This window comes from Photinus pyralis, unplaced genomic scaffold (genome assembly GCF_008802855.1).
Source record: "Photinus pyralis isolate 1611_PpyrPB1 unplaced genomic scaffold, Ppyr1.3 Ppyr1.4_LG2, whole genome shotgun sequence".
NCBI lineage: Eukaryota > Metazoa > Arthropoda > Insecta > Coleoptera > Lampyridae > Photinus > Photinus pyralis.
Window position 1 is genome coordinate 47,775,133 of NW_022170403.1, and position 23,233 is coordinate 47,798,365.

The window sequence follows — 23,233 nt, forward strand, 5'->3', positions numbered from 1 at the left end:
GCCTGAAAACCTCCTACGGCTCCCTCGATTGGTTCGAGGATGGTTGCCTATGTACGGCATATTATCAAATATGCCACAATTACGAAAAGATTTGATTCCCTATTTGTATCATGTTGTATTAAATTCTAATAGGTATTTCTTCGTATACCGGACGTGGTAATGATAGGCGTCAGCCCTTATGGAATGCCCACCAAAGAACTTTTATTAAGAGCAGCTGTACCGTGGCCTGATCCGCAGGATATTATAGCTTTACGTTACGCGTAACTTTATAATAGAATATAAACTGCGATTCAGAGCACCGCTAAGCTTTAGAGCAGTGGTGCCGAACTGGTATTGCTCTAAGGGCGATTTTGAAAATCCCGACACACGACGTGACGACGCACATTTAGATTTACGTACGTTTTTGTATGTGACAAGGTCCATGAGCTTGAAAATGTCGTCGCTTTTATAATTTCTAATTTAGCTTCTGCTTTTTAATATATCAATGGGTTTCTATCAACAGAGTTGTATGTGAAATATCGTTATCGATAAATTGATTTTTGACAAAAATAAAGAAATTTCCATGCAAATCATGTTGTCAAAACGCCTTTCGAATTCCGATTTTCTGATTATAAACCTGCAGCGCTTCAGACCAATCAAGCAGGGGGGGGGGGTAAAAACGTGGCCCCCCCCCCCCCCAACATTCAATTGATGGAACGCCATTATTTACCTTATTTGTACATTGATGGCACATGTAGGCACACTTTGATTTTTCGTTTGCACATTTCTCTGAAAAAAGATATTGGAAAAACAAATTTGAAGAGCCAACTTCACGATTTTAGCCCCCCCCCCCCCATTAAATTGATTGAATGCTATATACTTCATTCGTTTGCAATTTGTTTGCACATGTAGGCACACGTCGATTTTTTGTTTGCGCATTTCCCTAACAAAAAGATTTTGAAAAAATAAAAATTGGGCGGCTATCTTTACGATTTTAGCCTTAAAATAATGGAGCGCTATATATTTCATTCGTTTTCACTTCGTTTGCCTATGTAAGCACAAGTTTTTCCTTTGCACTTTTTACTAAAAAAATTAATTTCAGAGGGCCCAATTCATTGTTTTAGGCCCTAACCTTAAAACAGAACTTTATTTATATTTTTTCGATTTCACCTCCCTAAAAAAGAAATTAAGAAAATAAATGGGAGAGGGTACATTTATCTATTTTTATCGAACATGAATTTGCACTGATGATTTTAGTTTATCTATTTCGGAAACGGGGTGTTTTGATTTCCAATAGTAGAAGAACGCTTGTAGAAAGGCGTGCAGTGTACATGTACCTACAGGGGTCGTGTAATTAACAGCTTTAGGGGAGGGGCTACATGGTGTCGGCGACATCTGGACGCCATCTCCGAGCATGGTGTGCTAACCTGGAAATTTTTCAGTTTTTTCCTATTGTTTTCAAATAAGTGTCGTCGAAAAAATTTGTAAACGCAAACAACTCCTGCGTGGCGGAATTTGGTTTTTTCCCTAGGAATGAAATTAACCACGTACCTTTTGCAAGGCGTGCGTCTTCGAAGAGTAGTCGACTTCGAGCGCCCAAAAGGTATCTTCCGCTGCGAATTTTGTGATGCGGTTTAAAGTTTATTAAAGTTCGAATCGCTGTCTCTCTTTCTCGTGCCGCCAATATAAGCCCGAGCTATGTGAAGTGCCCCAAAAATTGAGTACTATTTTGTGAAAGGTTTTTAGCGAAATCTACGGGTGAATGGGACGTCGGAGCGGGTACCGACAAATTTTAAAAAACCAAATTCCTATCTTTTTTAGCGCATTTTCCGTCTCTCGCTCCGTTTGCACTTTGCACCACTACTGGTGCTTCAGTTTAAGCTTTTTCTTATACGGTGTAGCACAGCCTCGAGACCAGAATGGCAAAAGATTTTTTTGGATTAGTCACTTCCTTCCCGAGTTCTTACTGATTCTGACTGGGAAAAAATTTCGTCGGTCGCGAGTGACCACGTCTATACTAATTAATAATTATTCTGCTCTTCTCCGCTAAACCACTTAACCTCAACATTTGCTGCGAAAGACGCCATAACTAACAAAGATGAATAATACGACCAGTGTTATCCGATGAACATTGATGCCTACTATAATTATTGCTTTAAATGCTTTGTGGACGTTAATCCTCGTACTAGGGAGTGCAATACCGGGATCGCGGGATCCCGAAATACCGGGATCCCGCAGCATTTTTGCGGGATTAGTCCCGTACATAAATGAAGCGGAATCCCGCGGGATTTGCGAGACTGAGCAATTTGTCGACCAAGGGGACGACTCTATTTACTTTGTTAATGAAACGCATAACGGAGAAGATATTTTTAAAATAATTGTTAAACTTTTTTGGTTAAAAATATACTATGATTTTTGAGGCACTTTAGAAGTTTACTTTTTGTGCTTTACAGGTGAGGTTTTTTTAACTTAGACTGAAGGTACTTTTTTGTTGAATATTGTGATAATTACCGATTTACTTTAATACAGAAGTTAACCGCACAAAATGGCTTATTTGCCAATTTATTTAAAATTTTGCGGGATCCCGCAAATACCTTGATCCCGCGGGATTAACATCTAACGATCCCGCAAATACCGGGAGTTGCTGAGGGATTGCATTCCCTACCTCGTACATTAAAGATGCCATCCGATTTTTAAATAATTTTTTTATTTTATCGAACAGGAATCAGTGCTGATACAAGCATTTTAATTTTCATAGACCTTGCATATATACATGCTCTTTAAAACAAAGATCAAACCCAAATAATATACACAATCTGTGATTATACAGGGTGTATAATTGGAATATTTTCTCCCCTAAGTATTTTACAGAAAAGTTACATATAAATAATTTTTGTGTATATTGTAAAATTCTACGTCTATTCATGTACCCAATTTTTTGTTATGGGAGATCGGAGAAATTAAGGAAATTATAAATTAGCATTTTAGTAGAAATCACTCGTGCCGTGAAATTATTGAAACAAATATTAGATTTTTAGGCAAATCCTAAATTCTAATTCATTTATTTTTTCCAGTTTCCCGAAATGAAAAATAATAAATGAGGACATGGGCAGACCCAGAATTTGTCAAGCTACAGGAAACATATTTACAACTTTGCTCTAAATTCATTAGGGGAAAAATATTTCAGTATAAACAAATTGTAAAACGTTTCTACACCCTGTAATAGCAATATAGCCAATACTGCAATTGGCATCGTAAACTAACCACATAATTAGGTGAAAATTAAATATTTTGGTTTTATTTTGAGGCTCTTACGAGGGCTCTTATTCAATTTCTGATAGGTACGTATTATATGCAAATGAAATGTTTTTCGCCGTTTCTGAAAACTTTTTCAAAATTCGGCTACTGAGCTACTGTTGAAAATGATACCTCGATACCTCATTTTTAATTTTTAGGAAAAATGGTTCGAAATCAACTTTGTGACTTAATTAGATATCGGGGATTATGATAATCTTTTTGTGCCAGATATCTAAAATATGCAAAATAATGCGTTAAAATGTTGGTTTTTATTAAAATTAATGACATCACATAATAGACAAAATTAACAATTAAATTATCACTAATTTATCATGCGCTGTTTGTAGGATTAGATCCGTTACAAATGTGTGACATTTTAAAATAGAAGGAAGTTATAGGTAGTGGGAAAGTTGGAAACTATAAACTTATTTTCGTGTTCCTCCTAGATACAAAGTTATAATTTGTTTTTTTTGCTTTAATAGAGATAATCTACATTATGTTGTTTATGAGTTTAGATAGACAATACTATTTTTAAGTGCTTAAATTAATACATAATTAATGCTCAGGTAACCAGTTATGTGATCACTTGATCAGCATGCAAAATTTATGCTCCGGATGCAGCAAGCATAATCCCTCTTTCCTATTCACTATAACTGACTTTTTTTGGCCTGTCAATAAACTTTTGAGGGAAAGCTCATTATTTTTGTTTTTCGTTTACTTGCACTTCCGCCCGCTTTAATTTTTACATCACATTCTTTATTACGAAATAAACGCAAAAGATTACAATATACAACTTTGTCCTCATCCTCTACCTTCTGCGAGTAGGGTCTGCTAGTACATTGGGTCCGTAATTATGTCACTAAAGCACTGCGGAGGGCAAAAATTGCAGAACAAAATATAACGATAAAATTCGTCCCTTAGGTTGGTTGTAGGTATGTGCCATTGGATGTTGTTACAGAAAGTGAATTTAAACAAAACAAATTAAAAAAAGTTCATGACATCCGAAATTACAGTAGACACTATAATGTAGGTAATTAGTTTAGTCCGTTGTTTCTTAACTCTTCCTTATCGTGCTTAGCAATTCTTAAAATGTTATATAAAAGGATGCGTATAACACAATGTTTTACTTTTCTCACAAAATATGACATTACGTCTTTTTTTGTAATTACGTAAGTGGCGGAATTTCAAAGGATTAGAATTCAAAATTAATTTGCAGATCCACATAAATTACTGATTGTTTTCAAAATGAACTTTCTTTTTATAATGGATCGAATTAGAATTTTAAATTCGTTCATGAATATTGAGCAGTTGCATTTAGATTTTTTTTAGTACCGATGTTGGGACATTGCGGGCATTTTTTTTAAATAAGTACCTACTCGATTTAATTACTAAATAAAGTGATGACTGAATTATGGTCGGTAGTGTAACACAAATATGTGAATTACAGATGCACGTTTTTCATGTGAAAGTCGTATTTGACAAACATATTGGATGAACTATCCGATTTTGTATCCCACCCTACTCGTATTTAGTGTATAAAACAGGTGGTCCATCGTTAAACCTACACAGTCACCACACGTCGTCTTCACAAGCATCATGATAAAATATACCGTGGTAAGGATCTATGTGGATTACGCGAGTTTTTAAAATTAGTGCCTTTCGTGGATTACTTTAGTGTCGCTCTCGTGCGTATTAATTATGCCATTTTTTTCTTTTTCAGTGCATGGCACTGGCCATGACCCTGGCGGTAATGGCCGAACCACCGTCGGGATATTCCTACTCAAAACCTGGAGGTGGTGGATTTTTAGGCGGTGGCGGCGGTGGTTATCACAGTGGACTGTCCGGCGGTGGAGGTGGATACACAGCCGTATCTTCAGGTTATCAAACGAGCGAAGGACAACACATTGATCATGCATTATTAGAACAAGTTCGTCAAATTCTACTTAAAGAAGAGCAATCCTCATCTTCACACAGTGTTGGTGGTTTTGGTGGACACGGTATCAGTTCTTCATATGGCCCACCTTCACATTCGTACGGACCCCCATCCTCCGCGTATGGTGTTCCTGGTTACGGTGGCGGTCACGTTATCGGCATTGACCTGGAAGGTGTCAAACAAGCAATTCAAGTTGCCCAATACCACCAGGCCAGTATATCTCACGGAGGTGGCGGTGGTGGTTACTCATACCACAAACCCTCTGGCTCATACGGAGCTCCCTTCTAAGCTTACGAGCTGCAAAAGAACTGAAATCACCATCACACGGGTCCATGACGCAACAAAAACATTCATTTGTACCATACCACGAGTTAACGTTATTTTTTTACTCTGTATAAAGCTTTATGTAGGTTATGTTTGTAAAAATACATTTGTCACCGTATTTAGGACTTTTGATTAGGGGCGGCCTTTCACCTCGAAACTGAAATTCACATTCACTTCTGCGATGATATCATAATTAAAATTGACCGACGGTCGCATCTGAAAATGAGAAATTAGACATTTCACGGTTTATTGACCGAGAAATTAAGAGAAAGGTAAAATTATGTAGGTCGATCATTAAGATGCGACCTAAGCTTCCGGGCATTCATACTTTGACCGATTTTTTTAACATATAAGTTTACGTGAGAGCTTATTACTTTTCGAGATGGACATCCGCATTTATAAAATTTCTATAGGCGTATTGGTTAATAAAACGAACAGGTATGGTGCTAAACGTTGAATCACTCTCCCAGTATAGGTATTGCTAGTTATTCAATTAAATAAGGTTAATTATACTCCACTTTTACTTTGGTTTACGAGCTATTTTCACTTTCGTTGAACCTTTTTACATGGGAAAATTTCATACTTGTGTGGCAAATCTTTTGGTCAGTTTTTTAGTTACTCTTTGTTCATTTTTTTAGTGGTGGACATATTTTCTCAATCATTGTATATAGTCAACGTCCTTTTCATTATCTTTAATTCCGTGTTTTCTTTCCTTTTCTCTTCCTGAATTTATTCACAATGTAATAATAATGCGCTATTTCCTAGTCCCTAATTTTCCTTCCGACTTCAGAACCATATCTGTGTACCTATACCTATGCTGACGGATTCTGGATTCTGGAATCTGAACTAAAAAAGGAGGGCGAGTAAATGCTAACAGGCATTTAGGCCTGATGGTAGTACGTCATTGTGATTAGAGTCGTCTGGGTCTACCCTTTGCGTCGTCAGTTACACTTGAGTTGAGACGACCTTGAGGGCTAGCCAGGGAAGTGGTTCTAATATTCGCATGTCTGGCCAGACTTTCTCCAAATACATGTTCAATTATATCGATACTTTCCATTATGATCTCGAATTGTTTTGATTTGTTGATATATCACATATGTTGGGAGTTTTGTTAGTGCGTAAATTTTCTTGAGCTTTTCTTTTAACTATGGTTTAAAATTCTTTGTACTTTTCAGACATTAAATTTCATGAATGAAAGTGTTTTTAGATGAATTGTACCATTGTTTAAATAACGGGTTTACCAATAAGAGCGATAGGATTTTAAATTGAAATAAAACACAGTCAATTTGGTCAAATTTAGGTTTGATTGGTTTTATTAGATGCTGTATTTCATGCCATTTATGATTTAAACAAAATATCGTTCAAATGGCCACCGCGGCTCTTTTTGCACTGGCTCATCCGATCGGACCAATTTTCGATGACTCGGTGGATCATATCGGGTGGAATGGCAGCTATGGTCGCTCGAATGTTGGCCTCGAGCTCGTCAAGAGTCTTGGGTTTATTCGCATAAACCTTTGACTTCACATAGCCCCACAAAAAGAAGTCCAATGGTGTTAAATCCCATGATCTTGGCGGCCAATTGTGGGGGCCATGTTGAGAAATCAACGATTCACCAAACTGTTGACGCAATAAGTCCATTGTAGCGTTCGCTGTGTGGCATGTTGTTGGATAATTTCCAAGCGTTGAGGCAACGTGAACTTGTTCATGATGAAATGGCAAGCCTTACTGATGACAACTGACAGCATATGTCAAATGTTTGGCATCCAACATAGCCGCCTTAAACGTTTAAAATCCTATCGTCCCTATTGGTAAACCCTATACTTTAACAATGATTGTACCTACGCAACGAAAAAAATACAGTTATGTCGGGATTAAATTTAATAGCGAGAAAAAATAGTATATTATATACCGCGGGACTGAAGTAGTACTTTTAATCCCTTCGGTCGGGCCATAATTTACCTGAGGGATTAAGACCACTACTTCAGTCGCAAGGTATATACGATATTTTTCGTACTTCCGAAACTGAAACACTTAATATGACGTATGGAGTTAGAGAACGCGTTCTTTCAAAAAATCGCTGCTCAACAAGTTACCATAGGAACTGTCATTGCCAGTGTCATAATTTTGATGGTGGGTGACAAAGGTGTATTTGATATTGATAAAAAGCAGCCAAAGTAGGTAAAGAATTGATACTAACGAAATCCAAAAAACTATATGAACAGCAGTACAATGCGTTTAAGAAGTAGTGGCGCATACAAAATGTGGAATAACCTACTGAAATTGCTTTGTGAGTAATTTCATCCTTCCGGGATTTTCGCAAAATTTAATCCCGGCGGGACAAAAAGTGACACTTCAGTACTTGTCATAATGGAGTGAAGTTGTCACTTTAGTCTCGGAAGTACGAAAAAACAGTTTTATGGGGGTGGAACCCCTAAGATATTCAACTATCAATGTATAATTAAAGTAAAGTACACAATTTAAATTAGTTTCTTGTTTGTGTTTATAATAATTGGTTGAATTTAGTGATGATCTAAATTTGGAAGTTTTCCTCACTTTGGTAGGTACTAAGTAGATATTGTTGATATTTGGACAAGTGTTTGTGAAATGATTGTAAAGAAGGCGTAAATTTAGATGTAAAAGAAATCACTTAGGGTTTTACAATTTTTAAAATAGTTTACTACCCCTACTTTAATATAGAATATAGACAGGCGTGTGTAATTTTGCATATGAATAGTAAATTTGAAAATGTTTCTTAATATCGGTAAACATTTTAAACTGAAATTACTTACTTGGCTCTAGTTTACTCGAACCAAGTAACTGGACTACTGTTTCAGGGTTTAAAAAGAACGATTTTTTGCAAGCTCGAGTTCTAGTATTCGGTAAATATGCTTTGAATAAACAATAACTCAACGTCAATATAACAATAGTAACAATGTGACATCAGACTTATGGGTTACCTTCTCTACAGCTGTTTACTTGAAACAAATAGATGATTTTACGCGAGTTCTGGTTTGACACTTAAGTAGTTGATTAGATGTTAGATGATGGCACAATGAGACCTATCTGGCATTTCCTGCAATGCAATTTGTTTCCACTTTAGATGCTTACCTTATGGTTTTACTCTCACTTCAGATAGCACAATTTATTCTAATAATATACCTACCAAGGGTATTTCCACGGGAATGTCTAAATATCCATTTTTTATTAGGGAAATTTTGCGAAAGAATAAAATTCACCTTATGTGATTGTTTTGTCCGTCTGTCTGTTCGCCGTGTAACTCGAGAAAGAAAAGAGACAGCGATGTCAAAGCTTCGATAATCTAGGTATTTCTACGAGTTCAAGGATCAGTGCTATTGAATATGAGCCGGATCAAAAGTCTGGTTTCCGAATATGAGCTGAGTGGCAAAAAACTCCCCTACTGCAAATTGTATGCGATTCTTCGTATCTTGTTATACCTGCATCTGCCCTTTTTGAAACCAAAAAGTGTGCGTAACGGGTAACATACTATTACAGTACCCCGTGCGTATAAATATTTCTCCTTTTCTTGGATATGCAATAACTAAGTATGTTAAATGGAGAGAAAGCGAAAAAATGCGTATTTTCGGGCCGAGGAAGAGTCACGATGCGTCAGTAGATGGAAATGAACATGAAGAAAATAGGTATCTATCTCAATTTATTGTAAACAGGAAACATCTGTAGAATATAGGTCCAAGATGGTGAATATTGTCTTCCTAACCAAAGCATATATGCGCACTGTGCGAACTTGTAGAAACTCGTGAACAAATTTCCAAGAGCTACTTTCAATGAATTATTGCAAAGAATATCCACTACCGAGACTATAAAAACAGCATTTTATTTCATAAGAACGTGTTTGGCTGTTTTTTTTTCAGTATGGCAGATTGACTATACAGGAGTTTTAACAAGAGCTAGGTAGGCATACATCTATCGGTGAACATTTGTCTGCGATAGCGTAAATCGCGAGGCAGATTTTATTATGACACCGAATCTTCTGGACTGCTTCACTGTTGACTAGATAAATTAGACTGAATTCCATTGGGATTATTCAGTGTCTCATGCAGAGAAAAATCTAGAATTACTTCCATTTCCGGTCAAATGCGCTACGATGGCGTCGTTATGTTGGAGTGCCCTTGTTTCAGAAAGTTTGTCCATATTTATTACAACAGCACTGAGCTATTACTATTACCAATAATAATAAATTGAATTACAAAACTGCTTTTTCAATTATGCTTGCATGCTTCTTAAAATTTAGGATAAAAATCATCTTAAAATCACGTCAATGGTTCTCCGTGGATAATTATTGAAGTGATAGTTATAAATTCAATTTTTAAATTATACCACCAGTGATTATTTCTTTGTATCTGTGGGCAATCATATAATTTGAGCCTTGTCTACAATGCTACAAATAAGCTAGAAATCGTTGTCTATCTATGTGGTGTTACTGATGTCATTGTGTAGTATTTAAACAATGCTAATGTTTAAGAGCAGGGAATCGAATTTTTAGTTGAGTAGGTGGCACCATTATACTCAACTTTCGTCGTAATTTTTACGAAAACTAAGTCGAATCAGGAATAAAAAAAGACATAGTCTTGTAAGGCACATGTTACTCTAGTGCTTGAAATAATTTCCAATCAAATTTTCATTATAATTACTTTGTAAATAGTAATTATAGATTTGAAAAAAAAGTTTACGTTGAAACTTAAAAAACTATTCAGCGGGTAGCCACCGTCATACAGAATCACATATCAAAATTTCGTTGACTAATTATACATCGTACGCCCAAAATTTACAACAAAAGGATCAAAAAATCATGACGTCATGATTGACATCCATTTTACAGCTAGGTTAGTGGAGCTATTTTTGAATAGATGTCGCAACAACCGCATCACGTTGAAAGTTTGTTTCACGTTTTTTCATGCCATTCAATGAAACCAAGGTCAATAACAAACGAGTAGCATCATTCTCAAATTACGCCATCGAAGCTGTCTGGGCTGTGTGTAATTTCTTACGTATTATTAGCATATGTAGTTGTTTTAGCGGGGCCCTTTAAAAAATACAGGCTATCACAGATTTATATCCATTTTACCTACCTAATGTCTAAAATGTTAGATGACTTAAATTTCACTATCTACTTGGCGCTTTTGTGCAGTATTCAGTATTGAATCATTCCGAAAAAAATTAGGGATGAACTTGGTAAGTTCCTTCCTTGTGGAACCTATATAAAATGTATTAGATTTCCTACGACTTTATATCGTAATACTTTCATAGATGTTCATTTTGAATTTTTGATAAATGCGCTAGTCGGCTAGATCATCACAATTCATACCTCTCGCCGAAGAGTTTTTTTTTAATGTGCCATATTAGAGATACCTACTACTGATCAGTGATCATTTCTTATGCCTGCAATTGCACCTATACAAAGCCACAATTTTGGTCGATAAAGTTAGCACCCCCACTTTGCCCAAATCAAGTAAACATATGCCTATAATTTAGAACTAATTAAAGACTAATTTGAACCCACAAAATTAGAATTTGTACCCGCTTAGTTCTGGCGGAAAACCGATTTTTAAAGTGGGGGTGCTAACTTGATTTCAAGTTAGCACGGAAAACCGATTTTTAAAGTGAGGGTGCTAACTTGAAATCAAGTTAGCACCCCCACTTTTTCCGATTGAAATTTTATTAGTCGCATTAAAAACTATGAATTAAAGACTATTTTGTACCCAAATTAGATTTTCATTGTTTAAACAATTTATACATTATTTAAACAATTTTTTACTAAAAAAGAGCAATTCTCAGAATTAATAAAAATAAATGGAAAGTATAAATTAAATACTAATTTGTACCCACAACATTATAATTTGTACCCGCTTAGTTCCGCTGGAAATCCGATTCCAAGGTGGGGTGTGCTAGCACCCCCACTTTTCCCGATTGAAATTTTATTACTCGCATCAAAAACTATGAATTAAAGACTAATTTGTACCAAAGTTAAATTTTCATTGTTTAAACAATTTTATTTATACATCATTTAAATAATTTTTTTACTAAAAAAGGGAAATTCTCAGAATTAATGGAACGTATGAATTAAAGACAAATTGTACCCACAACATTAGAATTTGTATCCGTCAGAAACCTGATTATGACGTAATAAGCATTTAAAGACGGCCTGGCATGAATTCAAAATATACGCTGTATAATGCAAGAAGATTCTAGCCCTTAGAAAAATTCTCCGCAATCTTGCATTTTCGTCGCTGAAAAACAATAGCGCCTTTCTTATATTCTTAAGACGGTGTTTAATAATTTTCAAAGCGATCAGGGGTTTCTGTACGGTTATTGTTATTGTGCGCATGTACAGACATTGTATAAACAATGAAAATCTAACTTGGGTACAAATTAGTCTTTAATTTTTACGTTCCATTTCTTTTGATTAATTTTGAGAATTGCCCTTTTTTAGTGAACAATTGTTTAAATAATGTATAAATTGTTTAAACAGTGAAAATCTAATTTGGGTACAAATTAGTCTATAATTCATAGATTTTAATGCGACTAATAAAATTTCAATCGGGAAAAGTGGGGGTGCTAACTTGATTTCAAGTTAAGAGGTCGTTTATTAACGAGCGACAAAAAGTGAGTTTATGATTTTGCACTTTCTGTCCGCCCGTCCGTCTGTGTACATAATTGATAACGCGAACGGTTTCGAATTTTACAGTTCTGTTTTGAGTAATAGGTCAATGGCCAAGTGACTAACTTTCGGTCGATACTCGTCCACCGGAAGTGACCTTGTCACTCGTCTATATTGGTGCAGTTTATTTATGTCGTACCCGAGGTCGTACCTAATTGGTAAAATGCATTGAAATCCGCAGAAATTTCAAAAATCGCATACGACGTGAAAGTGCATTCGAGGAATTGAGGATGAGCTTTCTTTCTGCATGATAGTAGCTAAGTACCATTGAATAAGCAAATTATTCACGCTACTTTTGGCTATTTTTATGTATACCTAAAATAAGGTCTTGCCATACAGACGAACCGAAAAGTCATCAAGGCCCAAATAATAATGATAAATGAGACACATTTTAGTATGTACAGTGTGTAAAGCGATGGAGTATACAAGAGGGAATTTTTTTTTAAATATTGATTTATGAAAAAAAATTATTCTTCATAATATGTTTTGCTTGCTTTGAAAGTACCAATAACGTTTCGATTGTTTGTGGTTTGATAGCAATACTCTATCTTAATTATAATGTAGAATGATAACTTTCAATAAAAAAATTAATTTTATTATTTTTCCAGATTTCTATAAATAAATTTTAGATTATCGAAACGTTATTGATACTTTCAAAGCAAGCAAAAAATATCATTAAGAATAAATTTTTTTCATAAGTCAATATTTAAAAAAAATCCCTCTTGTATACCCCATCGCTTTACACACTGTATAATGTATATGAAGTGCAAAGAAGTACCTCCTGTAAACATTTTAGGAGTATATTCATTACGTTTATGTAGATTAAAAACGAGTTTTCTCAAAAAATTTACTTTAAAATTACTATAGGTAATCGATTTCGAATCTATAATTCATCATCAGACCTTAGCTGAAATAATATATTATTCATTACTTTGCGAAAGCGCTCTAAACGGTTTTCGTATAATGTAATGTATAATATGTATCTCCGCTGCAAGGTATCTTGATCTTCAGTGTTGGACATTGACGATTAGATGTCCGGTTGCGAATATTTTCCCACCGTTTTTTCGCACTTTTCGATGCTTTGTTTCGTTTTAAACTCCTAGAGCAGGGCTGTCACACTTCAACTAGCATAACATCTTTGTATGCAACTTTAGTAGTGATGTTGTAAACATTTCGTATTTGAGGGAAATTTATACATTTTAGTGGTCCGCCACAAAAAATTAAGTCGCGGGCTGCAGACAAAATTTCACAAGTGAAACGGAAAGTCGACGATGGTAAACTCACAAAGAAAGGTATAAATATAAATAGTACAATAACCTTCCTACGTTAGCAGTTTTACAGTAGCCTCTGTTTATTCAGTTATGTCACATTATACGTCTGGGTCTGGTACTGTGATTGTAAACATTGTATCAGATACTGTAACACCTGGTTGATAGGAGGGCCATCTTTTGCAGAATGGCTACATTATAAAAAGTACGGCATTTAATGATACCTTTTAATATCATTTATAGTGACACCTATTGTGTGATTAGATTTTTAAAAAAATTAAGCTTTATTAATTGAAGCGCCATCACATGGTAACTCCCACTAAACTTACTTAGCGAACGCTTATGTAATTCTAGTTGCCTAACGGTATGTAAAACTGGGACGGTATGTAAAACTGGGACTACAGTAGTTTATGCCAAAGAGTAAATGGTTACTCTTTGGTTTATGCTTTCGTCCATTACGCATAAAATGTAAAACAAGATTTTTAATTTACATAAATAACAGATAAATCATAAAATGCATTTATCTTCTTTTATTATCTTACATTTGTCATATCCATTTTCTGTTGGATTTCATCATTTGAATAATACACATAGTTACATAGTAACATTAAACCCGTTAGTCAATGTACTATTATTATACCTAGACATTTTCTTTTAATCCATAGCATTGAATAATTAATTTTTTATTCCTGTAACGAGTAAACATTATTGATTCCATAATATTATTGAATAAGTTACTTATTCAATGATAATATTAAAGTTTAAAAATGGGAGAATAATAAAATTGTTTTTAAATAATAAAGTTGTCTTTTCGTAAGCAACAATTTATCGAATTCGTTATTCAGATGGCACCACAAGGTTAAATTTGAATATTAACAAAATTTTGATTGATAACGCTTGTGAGAGAAAAGAATGGCAAAAATAGCGGACTGATAGAGAGACTCTCAAGTTAAGAGACATTTTTAAAAGCAATTTATATATTAATTAATTATTGTGTAATTGGCTCGTTTAAAACGGTCATTAAGTTTAAACCCTTATTTAATAAGGAAAGATTAATTTCTTGATTCCATTCTCTCACACGTCTCTTTCAGGGTTTTTATTGTAAGGGGTTATTTTGAAATAATTATAATTTATGGTCACATTATTGGGAATCTATCGATGTAGTTAGCTTGTGGAGCCTGCAAAATATTGCACTGAAATGAGCACGTATATATTGGCTAACGTAGAATCTGAGGGCATTGTTTAAATACTTTATTAAACAATGCTGAGGGATTAACCAGTCAACCGTAAGCAGCATTGAGCTTACTATCCTACAGTAGGAGTTTTTCTTGTTTCCTTCAAGTAGATAGATAATCCATCCACAGTCATTTGGGCGACCGCGAACAAGACAAGATTCAACATAATCATCTTTCACCATTGTATAAATGTGGTCATGAATGGCCATTGCATGTGTGTGATGCAAATGCTGAGTGATAAGAATTGTGCACGTTTCCATTTTGTATCAGCTTAAAAAAAATTTAAATTTACACATATACAAATATTTACACAATTAATTATTTTCGTGTTATATTTAATGGCTCGAGTCATATAAGTTTGTTTGATATTCAGTATTATACTAACTTATATTAATTGTCGAGTATTGTTTTCTTAGTTTTACAAAAGTAAGTGGCGCACTATTCAAAATACAACCAACTGTCAGGCTTCACCTGATTATGATTTCCCTTTTAATTGTATATTTAAAAAAACCCACCCCTGTGCCGCCGCAGACAAGAGCCGCCAGCAATGAAAGAAAAGCTCATTGTAGTCCATAGGTACTCTTTTGTTTGTTGTTTATAGAAGATCCATTTATTAGTTGTACCATTAAAATGGTATTCATATTTAGTTTCAGCAACCGCAATTTAAAATACCCTTATACCCTTATACCTTCTTATACCGAGACCGAGGAGCAAAAAATTATAACCAACAAAATATTTTTTTCGGTTTCTGGTTATTAAATTGTTATCCTTAGTATCCGCAATCCACTGTATTTGCAGTGAAATTCTATTTCTATTTCTATTTAACAGTAAGTATTACCGGCAAAATGCACCTTTTTTTTGCCGAATAATTATGCTATATATAAATGGATATTTAGTTAACCATACATATCTGAAGGCTCGGGTTGAATCTTTTTCAAAATCGTAACTTTGTTCAGGAACCCACGTTTTTTAAGGCGGCATGGCATTGAATTTATAACTTATCAATTATACCGTATTTCACCTGAACTTCCGCTCTGCTGTTAACAAAAGGGGGCATGTCAAATTCATCGAAGTGTATGCGAGTGTAGGTGCAATCATTGAATAATTTCACTCAATGGTACAACATTGCTAGTTGAATCTTGATTTCCGGGATCGATTCTACTACTTCGAATATTATGCGAGATTATAGGAATCGATTAATTCTTTGCGCTTGTGGTTAACGATATTTCAATAACGGCCAAAGTGGTATTATTATTTAGGGAGTTTTACAACTCTTAGACGTGGCATTTTAAAGCTTTAAGCATAGAAAGATTTGGTTCTGATTTCCGAATTTGCAAATTTGTGAGTATGGGACATTTTTAACATGTACCGCTTCATAGTGAAAAAGACCGAAATGTGTGCAAGCAGATAAGACTCAAAACGTCCCAGTGTTTCCGGTTCTACAGAGCGTTCAAAAAAACGAGAGGCGATCGTTTTGGCGATTTTTAATTAACATGCAGCACATTGAAACTACCACTGCCATCAGCTTTATCAAACACCCACCAAATCGCTACGAAAGAAATGCTCTGTTTATGGTCCACGTAAAATTCAGAATTTAAAACAGTAACGTGAAAAAAGGTGGGATGAACCCAACAGCCGAAAACTTGTATTTCGGAAGGTAGATCACCACACACAAATTAGCACGCTTGTCTTGTCCGTTGACTAGTATCATTGCATTGTATTGTATATAATATACATAATGCTAGTATATAAGTTACAGCCCAAAATCGATCTCGAGGATCGTTCGGTATTCAGTTGTATCGGATTTTGATTCGATTACTAAACTATAAGCTTCAAACACTCTTAAGAACTCGGCTGACGGTTGAATCTAAACATAAAATCAAATATTTACCTTAAGGCTCCTCTGTAGTCAATTTGCATTTCAATGTTATTGCAATTGGTTAGACCACCAACAACACACATTTCTACGTATATTCGTGGAGTGCGAAAACGGTATAATTCTATCCTTTTCAGTTTTGCATATTTTCTTCATTTATTGTTAAACACAATAGACCAGGTATAATGATCTGATGATGACTAATTATGTAAACAAGTTTATTGAAAAGGTGTAGTCAATTTTTGAATGAAGCTACACAAATACCTGTTCCTTTTACTCCATTTGTCTATAATGAGATCTTCTGTAAATTACTTGATTCTAAGGTAATTAGTGGAGAAAATTCGCAATGTTTGCTAACATTTCCCAATACATTGTTAATTACACCTTATTATTAGTTCCTGTTATTTGTTTTAATCAATTTTACTGATCAAATTTGATTTAGACTTTTTTATAATTACTAGGTTATTATTTACTTATTTAAAAAAAGTTCTTATCTTTTCAAAAAATAATTGTACAGTTAGCGTATTCTTTTTATTTATGCACGGCCCATGAAGGTTTTTTCCGAACAGACAAAACTGCTGGTAAAAATGTAACTAACACAATAACACATGTCTATACATATTGTCATTGCAACCTATCTCCCATTTTTATGGGTAGAACCATATTCGGCACCAAAAAGCATGAGATATCACATGGACATCAAGCAATCGAATTGGCATCGTTTGTGCGGTACACAAAATTCGGTTTTTAAATACTTAGTTCAGTAGTGAAAATTGAAATTGGGCATTCCTCTATTTTTTTGACGAACTAGTATTCATCCTTGTTGATATCAGATCATATTGAAACAATTATAAATTGCGCACAACTCTTGTGCAGATAAAGTGCATTTTTTAAAACCGAAATAGCTTAGTAAATAGTTGGGTTATAAGGCTCTTCTGTTGTCAAGATATTCGCTTCCCCTTCGCGAATAGATGTCTCGTCCAGACGATTCATTCTGCCTCTCCTCCGACAAACTGTATTCGCTCTTATCGTGTTGATCTTACCAATGGATATATTTGTTCCAGACGTCCCAATCACCCTTTGTGAGTACCTCCTCCAGCAATTCGCTATAGAAATAAAAATTATAACCGATCACGATGAAGCGTCGAAGAGGTAGAAATGGATTCCTTTTGTTGAGACCTTTCATTAGAGTATGGATAAAACTAGTCCCTCTTTTCCCCGAACTCCCTATTTTGATAAGAGTAAAAAAGAGGGGGACCTTAAAACAACTAAAAGTGATGGCCGTCTGGCGGACCTCCAAGGTATAGGCTACTTATTGCAAAAAATTCCAAGACTATATATATTACCATTCCCCCAACAGTAGTTCAAAAAAAGTGGGCCCGGGCGGACGGGCAAAACGCAAACAATTACACATTTTTTTATTTCTTAAAAAAATCCGCTAAAAATAAGTACACAGTATAGAACATACCGTTTTCTGTTGCCACATAGTAATGGAAATTTAAAAAAATCGCAGCAAAGTTGATGTGAAGATTGCGGGACTCTATCAAAATGCATAGGTACTCAAACGGAAAAAGTAAATAGTCCGAAATTTGTTAAAAGTGCCAGAATTTTTTATATCTGCCCCTAATTACCGGGAAAACCAACGAATTTAGGCCGCTTTTTTGATACGGATATTCATTTTGGTGGTGTCTCGCTAACTTGACAAACTTTACTATTGAATTGATGCTGATTGAGACTTCATGAAGTATTTTGTAAGGATACTACATAGGAATTCCGGTATTGTGCTTTCTCCTTATGTCGAGGTCATGCGTTTGTCCTGCCCTACCACATTTTTTTAATGTTTTTATGCACGTAGATAAGCAGTTTCGTGGTACAAAATGTTAAAAAATCAAAAAGGAGTGACATTTTTACACCACACCTGAATTGCGACAAGAAGCCAAAAATTTTTAGGTATAATCGTCTCAATATGTATGTAAACCGCATAAGTGGCCGTATTCCGCTTGGGTTGAGCTAAAAAATGGGGCTACTATTTGATACCTTCCTAAACAAATTTTTTGAAGAATCTAGATCGAATAAAATATGTTTTAGAAATAAAAAAGTATTTCTATAAAAAAAATGAACATTAGCTAATTATATAGTAGTTTACCTAATCCATGTCATTAGGAACGAGGTAACAATGTGCCAGGTAGTTTCTTTTGTTTTCCCTTGCAAGTAATGAGATATCGCCTTAGGGGTTTTAAGTGCCATTTGAGTTGCCTACCTTTATGTTAACGTTGCGCTCTTTTCTGAAAATCGCGGACCTTTTTTTTAAAATATATGCCTTATCATAATAGATGGAAATAATATCTTTAAGTACCGCCGTAGGAAATACTGTCGGATTTCCAAATTGGTGCTGTAGGTTTTTCTACTTCCATTACAACGGCTGTTATTTACGAAAAACGATTTTTCTATTCATCGATCTTCCTAAAAAACTAAGACCGATATTTCAACTTTTTTTAAGTACCGCCGTTCTTTTCATCATTGCAAAGAATATCCACTATCGAGAATTTGTTAGACTTCAACTACAAAAGCAGCATTTGATAAGAAAGTTTAGCTATTTTTCCAATATGGCGGATTGACTACAGAGGAGCCTTAAGTTCACTGTCATAATCATAAAAACCACGGACCTAATGCTCTTTCAGCGCATTAGGCGTTGTAGGTATATAAACTTTGGTCTCGTAGTGGGGTGACTAATTTTTTGATTGACTGAAGATTTCATTTAAAGTTAAAATATGCTTCCTCAAGGGTTAATGGTCCATCCGTGACGGTAGACACTAATGTCTTTAGCAATATTTACACCTAAATGTTCTGAACGGCGGCGACAGATTACCTTCTAATTATTGATCCATTTATTTAGGGATATTTAAAATTTAATGCTCTTGTTCGTATTAGCAAATCAGGGCCTATTTTGCAATGCAACTTTATTAGTCACCGGATTTTAACTTTATTTTAAAATTTAAAAACACTAAGTCTTCCCACAAAACGTAATTCTTTCCGTCAGAGTACAGGTCTTTGATATGGAAATTTGCTGATGTACTCACGGAACTGCTTTTCAGAAAAAGGTAAAATCATCCAGTAGTGACTTACAGGTGTTAACTTAAAACAAAGAGTACCCATAGCATAGTACTCTTTGCTTAAAGCGCCACTAACAGTCCAATACTTCTATAGGAAAGAAAATCTTCTTTACTGTTGCGCTTCCACGCAAGCTTTTTGTATCGTGAGCTGGACGCGTACTTCTCTACGGCTTAGTCTAAACTTTCCAGCACCAACTAAAAGAACTACCTCGTGCAAACTTTTGGGTGATTCGCTTAAAAAACTTTGTTGACCGCTTGAGGCGACCGTTCTCGCGGCTACCAGCCTATTGCACAACATTTAGATCTCTACGAATTTATTTCTTTTATCTTATTTTTTTGGACCTACGCCCATCTATAATGCAAACGTATTCCACCAATAGAACTCCTTTGTTTTACCCACGGCACCAGAGCCCTAATTTAACAGAAAATCTCAATTCCATATTAATCGGAATTTCCCAAAGACTTAGCAAAAGCAAACCCTGCGTGAAACCTTAATTACGAGCGGGACTATTTCAGCAGGACCGTCGAAATTCTAGTTATTTCCATTTGGCGCCGGAAACTTTCTCACTCAACAAATTGAGCAACCCCAAAGAATTTAAACTCCAGATCTACATAGGAGGAAAGCACCCTTAAAATCGCTTCTTCTATTAAAAACGAGATTAAAGTCAAACTAAACATTTTAGTAGTATAAACTGTGCAAAACGCACCACCAATGTATTAGCACAGACAATAGTATATGTTGTCTGTGGTATTAGGTAATAAATGTATTTTTGGGTGTGGCCGACTCTCTAGGGGCCAAACCAGTTTCGTATACTGAAGGGTAAATTTTTAGCTTCTGTTATCACAAGAGGGGCACAATACGTTTGGTCGTGTTTGATCTTTTCCACAAAAAGCAAAATTAAATACATCACCAACATAATGAGGTTAATGGATGGTAAAAGGTCTCTTTTCATGGTTTCAACCACTGATTCATCTATTAATACACAGAACGAAACGAACAAGGCCACAGGGAGGATGATATCATTTCAGAATTCGAATGGTGTTATGCATATGACTCTAATATATCAATAGTCATTCGTCAGTGACATTGGAACGCTGGAATTTACCCTTTAGTAAATTTCTTTGGTGCCCTACGCTAAATCCGTTTCTGTGTTTGAATTTTTCAAATCCGAAATGCAGTGTCTGACAAGAATACTTCCGAGACTTCAAAGACCAATGAGTATCAAACAGGGGGCGCATCGAATAAGGATAAAAAGACAAGCGCGTTTTTTTTTTCAAACAAGCTACCGCACGAGAATTGTCGAGTGTAAGCGCGCTTGGAGAACCTAAATTAAAATCAGTTGCAGGTTGTACAACGAGCAAGTCGTATGTAGTAGCCGTATGTAATCAAATCCCACGTGGGTTATTGCTACCGCAAAGTTAGTAAACTAGATAACGTTTAATATAAAAGAATATGTTTATTTAAAATCGAGTGCGTTTATTTAAATTTGACGTTTTCGCCCGTCGTGTTATTCATTTGTGTTGAAGATGTCGATGACCAACGGAAAATCGAAGGCCCTAGACGTAGTGGAGCTGGGCGATCTAAATGACAAACGTACCCGGTTTCAAGTGAATAAGGTGAATAACGAAAACGTAGGAAATGGACCTGTCCTCCATGTCTTGCCCGCCGAAGATGCATCTTCTGAGGAGGAAGACAATGTACATTCGGCGACCGAAACGACGAGACTCAACTCTGATACGGACAATAGAAATGTGAAGAGTTTCAGGTAGGAAATTATAATTTGTGCACTGCACTGTCAATATTATAATTTGGGGTCGTACACTTTTTCCATTTGCGGACTTGTGAGTTGCGGTGGTCCTTATTGGATGTGATTTCTCTCAGATTTTTCACCAAATGAATTTTCTGTTATTAGTTGATTCGATCTCCAAGTACATAGGTACCTACCAATGCATTGCGGATGACGTTTTTCCGCTTAGTGTGCATAATACTGCGCGTTTAAATTTAGATCTTGGCTAAGCATGTAATCAAAAAATGATTGAATAGATATGCATATCGTGTATAAGATATGTTAATTTACTGCAAACGAATACTTTACTCCTCCGAGTTTATATCTTTTTTTTTAGTAAAAAAGAGATTTTTGTTTTCTGATTTCTGCTAAAACTCATTAGGGATGAAGGTTTGCAAAAACTTGATTGTTCGTTGGGAAGGTCTGTAACGAGCTGAAACACAGAAAAAAATGTGGAAATTGTGAACATGCCACAACTTTTTAGCAGATGTAGAGGTAGGTACTCCAACTCGCTCCAAACCAACCACATTGTTAGCAGATGATGACCATGGAAAAGCATTAATTTTATTTTAGTTAAGACTGTCGAAATTGGCATTTATTAACATTATCATTTCCTATAATTATGGTGGACATCGTCGCTATCTAAAGGGCAGTAGATTACACGGGTACTACTCAGGCTCATAGGGGGTGGCAAGTTGGAGCATGCCCGACGTTTTAAGGATGTTGGCCGACCTTTTAAAATAAAAATACGCAACAATAAATTAAAGGAAAATTTTTCCATTCGTTCCACATTGAGCATTGTGTTCCCATGTGTGCCGCGAATTTGTTAAAATTTGAGTATTTATCGTAGGTAGGAAAATTATACCTTTTTTAAAGATGAAAGATGTAAATTTTTGGAAATATGTGAACTTCTCGATTTGTAGAAAAAATCTTGTGTGTAATTCGAGCGAAAATTGAATGTCGATTTCAAGAGATTGCCGCGCTTCTTCGTCGCGCGTCAACTGTCTGTTTCAATCGACAAAATATCATTTGAAATAGCTATATTATTGTGTTTGAGCTAAAAATTAATCCGTCCGATATGTCGCTATTTGTGCCGTCTTTTTCTGGCATGTGTATACCTATTTTTATGTCTTCACACGGCAATGTCTTTGCCCAATTCACGAATCCAAAATGCAAAAAATCCAACAACTCTTGGTCGGACCACAAACATAGTGAGATCAGAATTACTGAATTTTGGTGGTTATACTTTAACAGAGACTTTAAATTTAAGCTCGAATTTATGTAAGGGTTTCTTGACATAAAAGGACTTAAGACTCGTATTCTTGAAACGCTCGAGAAAAATCGGTGAGTGTGTGACTTTATCATCCGTGACTCACTCGCTCACCAAATTTCGTATCATCCCTAATTTTACGAATAAAGATATACAGGAGAAGTGGAAGGCAAGTACGCCTACTTTGAAGAGCACACTGGAATTTGGAAAAATTGGCGTCAATTGTCAAGAATATACCAAGTTATGAAAATCGCTCGACATGACGTCATATACTCACTCACTCTCTCACACGTTCAAGAATAGGACTCTCATAAGAACAAAACAGAACAAAAAAGGCTCAACGTATAGTAGGTATGTACCGTTTACGAGGTAACGTAAAGAATGAGCTTAAATAACTCGTTAAATAACATTAACCACAGTAAAAATGTTTTTGCAAATTCCACCCCTTAGAGCC

The 23,233-nt window shown here is 35.3% G+C and overlaps 2 protein-coding genes across 2 annotated transcripts in view; both read left to right on the top strand.

Moving 5' to 3' along the window:
- Positions 1-4,737: 4,737 nt before the first annotated feature.
- Positions 4,738-5,651, top strand: LOC116164412 (glycine-rich protein 2). Its single transcript, XM_031478589.1, has 2 exons — positions 4,738-4,890; positions 4,997-5,651. The coding sequence occupies exons 1-2, from the start codon at positions 4,873-4,875 to the stop codon at positions 5,495-5,497; spliced, it is 519 nt and encodes a 172-aa protein (XP_031334449.1). The 5' UTR covers positions 4,738-4,872; the 3' UTR covers positions 5,498-5,651.
- Positions 5,652-21,005: 15,354 nt separating this feature from the next.
- The window catches only part of LOC116163040 (bumetanide-sensitive sodium-(potassium)-chloride cotransporter), a 36,266-nt gene continuing 34,038 nt past the window's right edge, over positions 21,006-23,233 (top strand). The window contains exon 1 of the mRNA XM_031476870.1: positions 21,006-21,488. Within this exon, the coding sequence (XP_031332730.1) occupies positions 21,250-21,488 (239 nt within the window). The 5' untranslated portion in view covers positions 21,006-21,249. The remainder of the gene's footprint in view (positions 21,489-23,233) is intronic.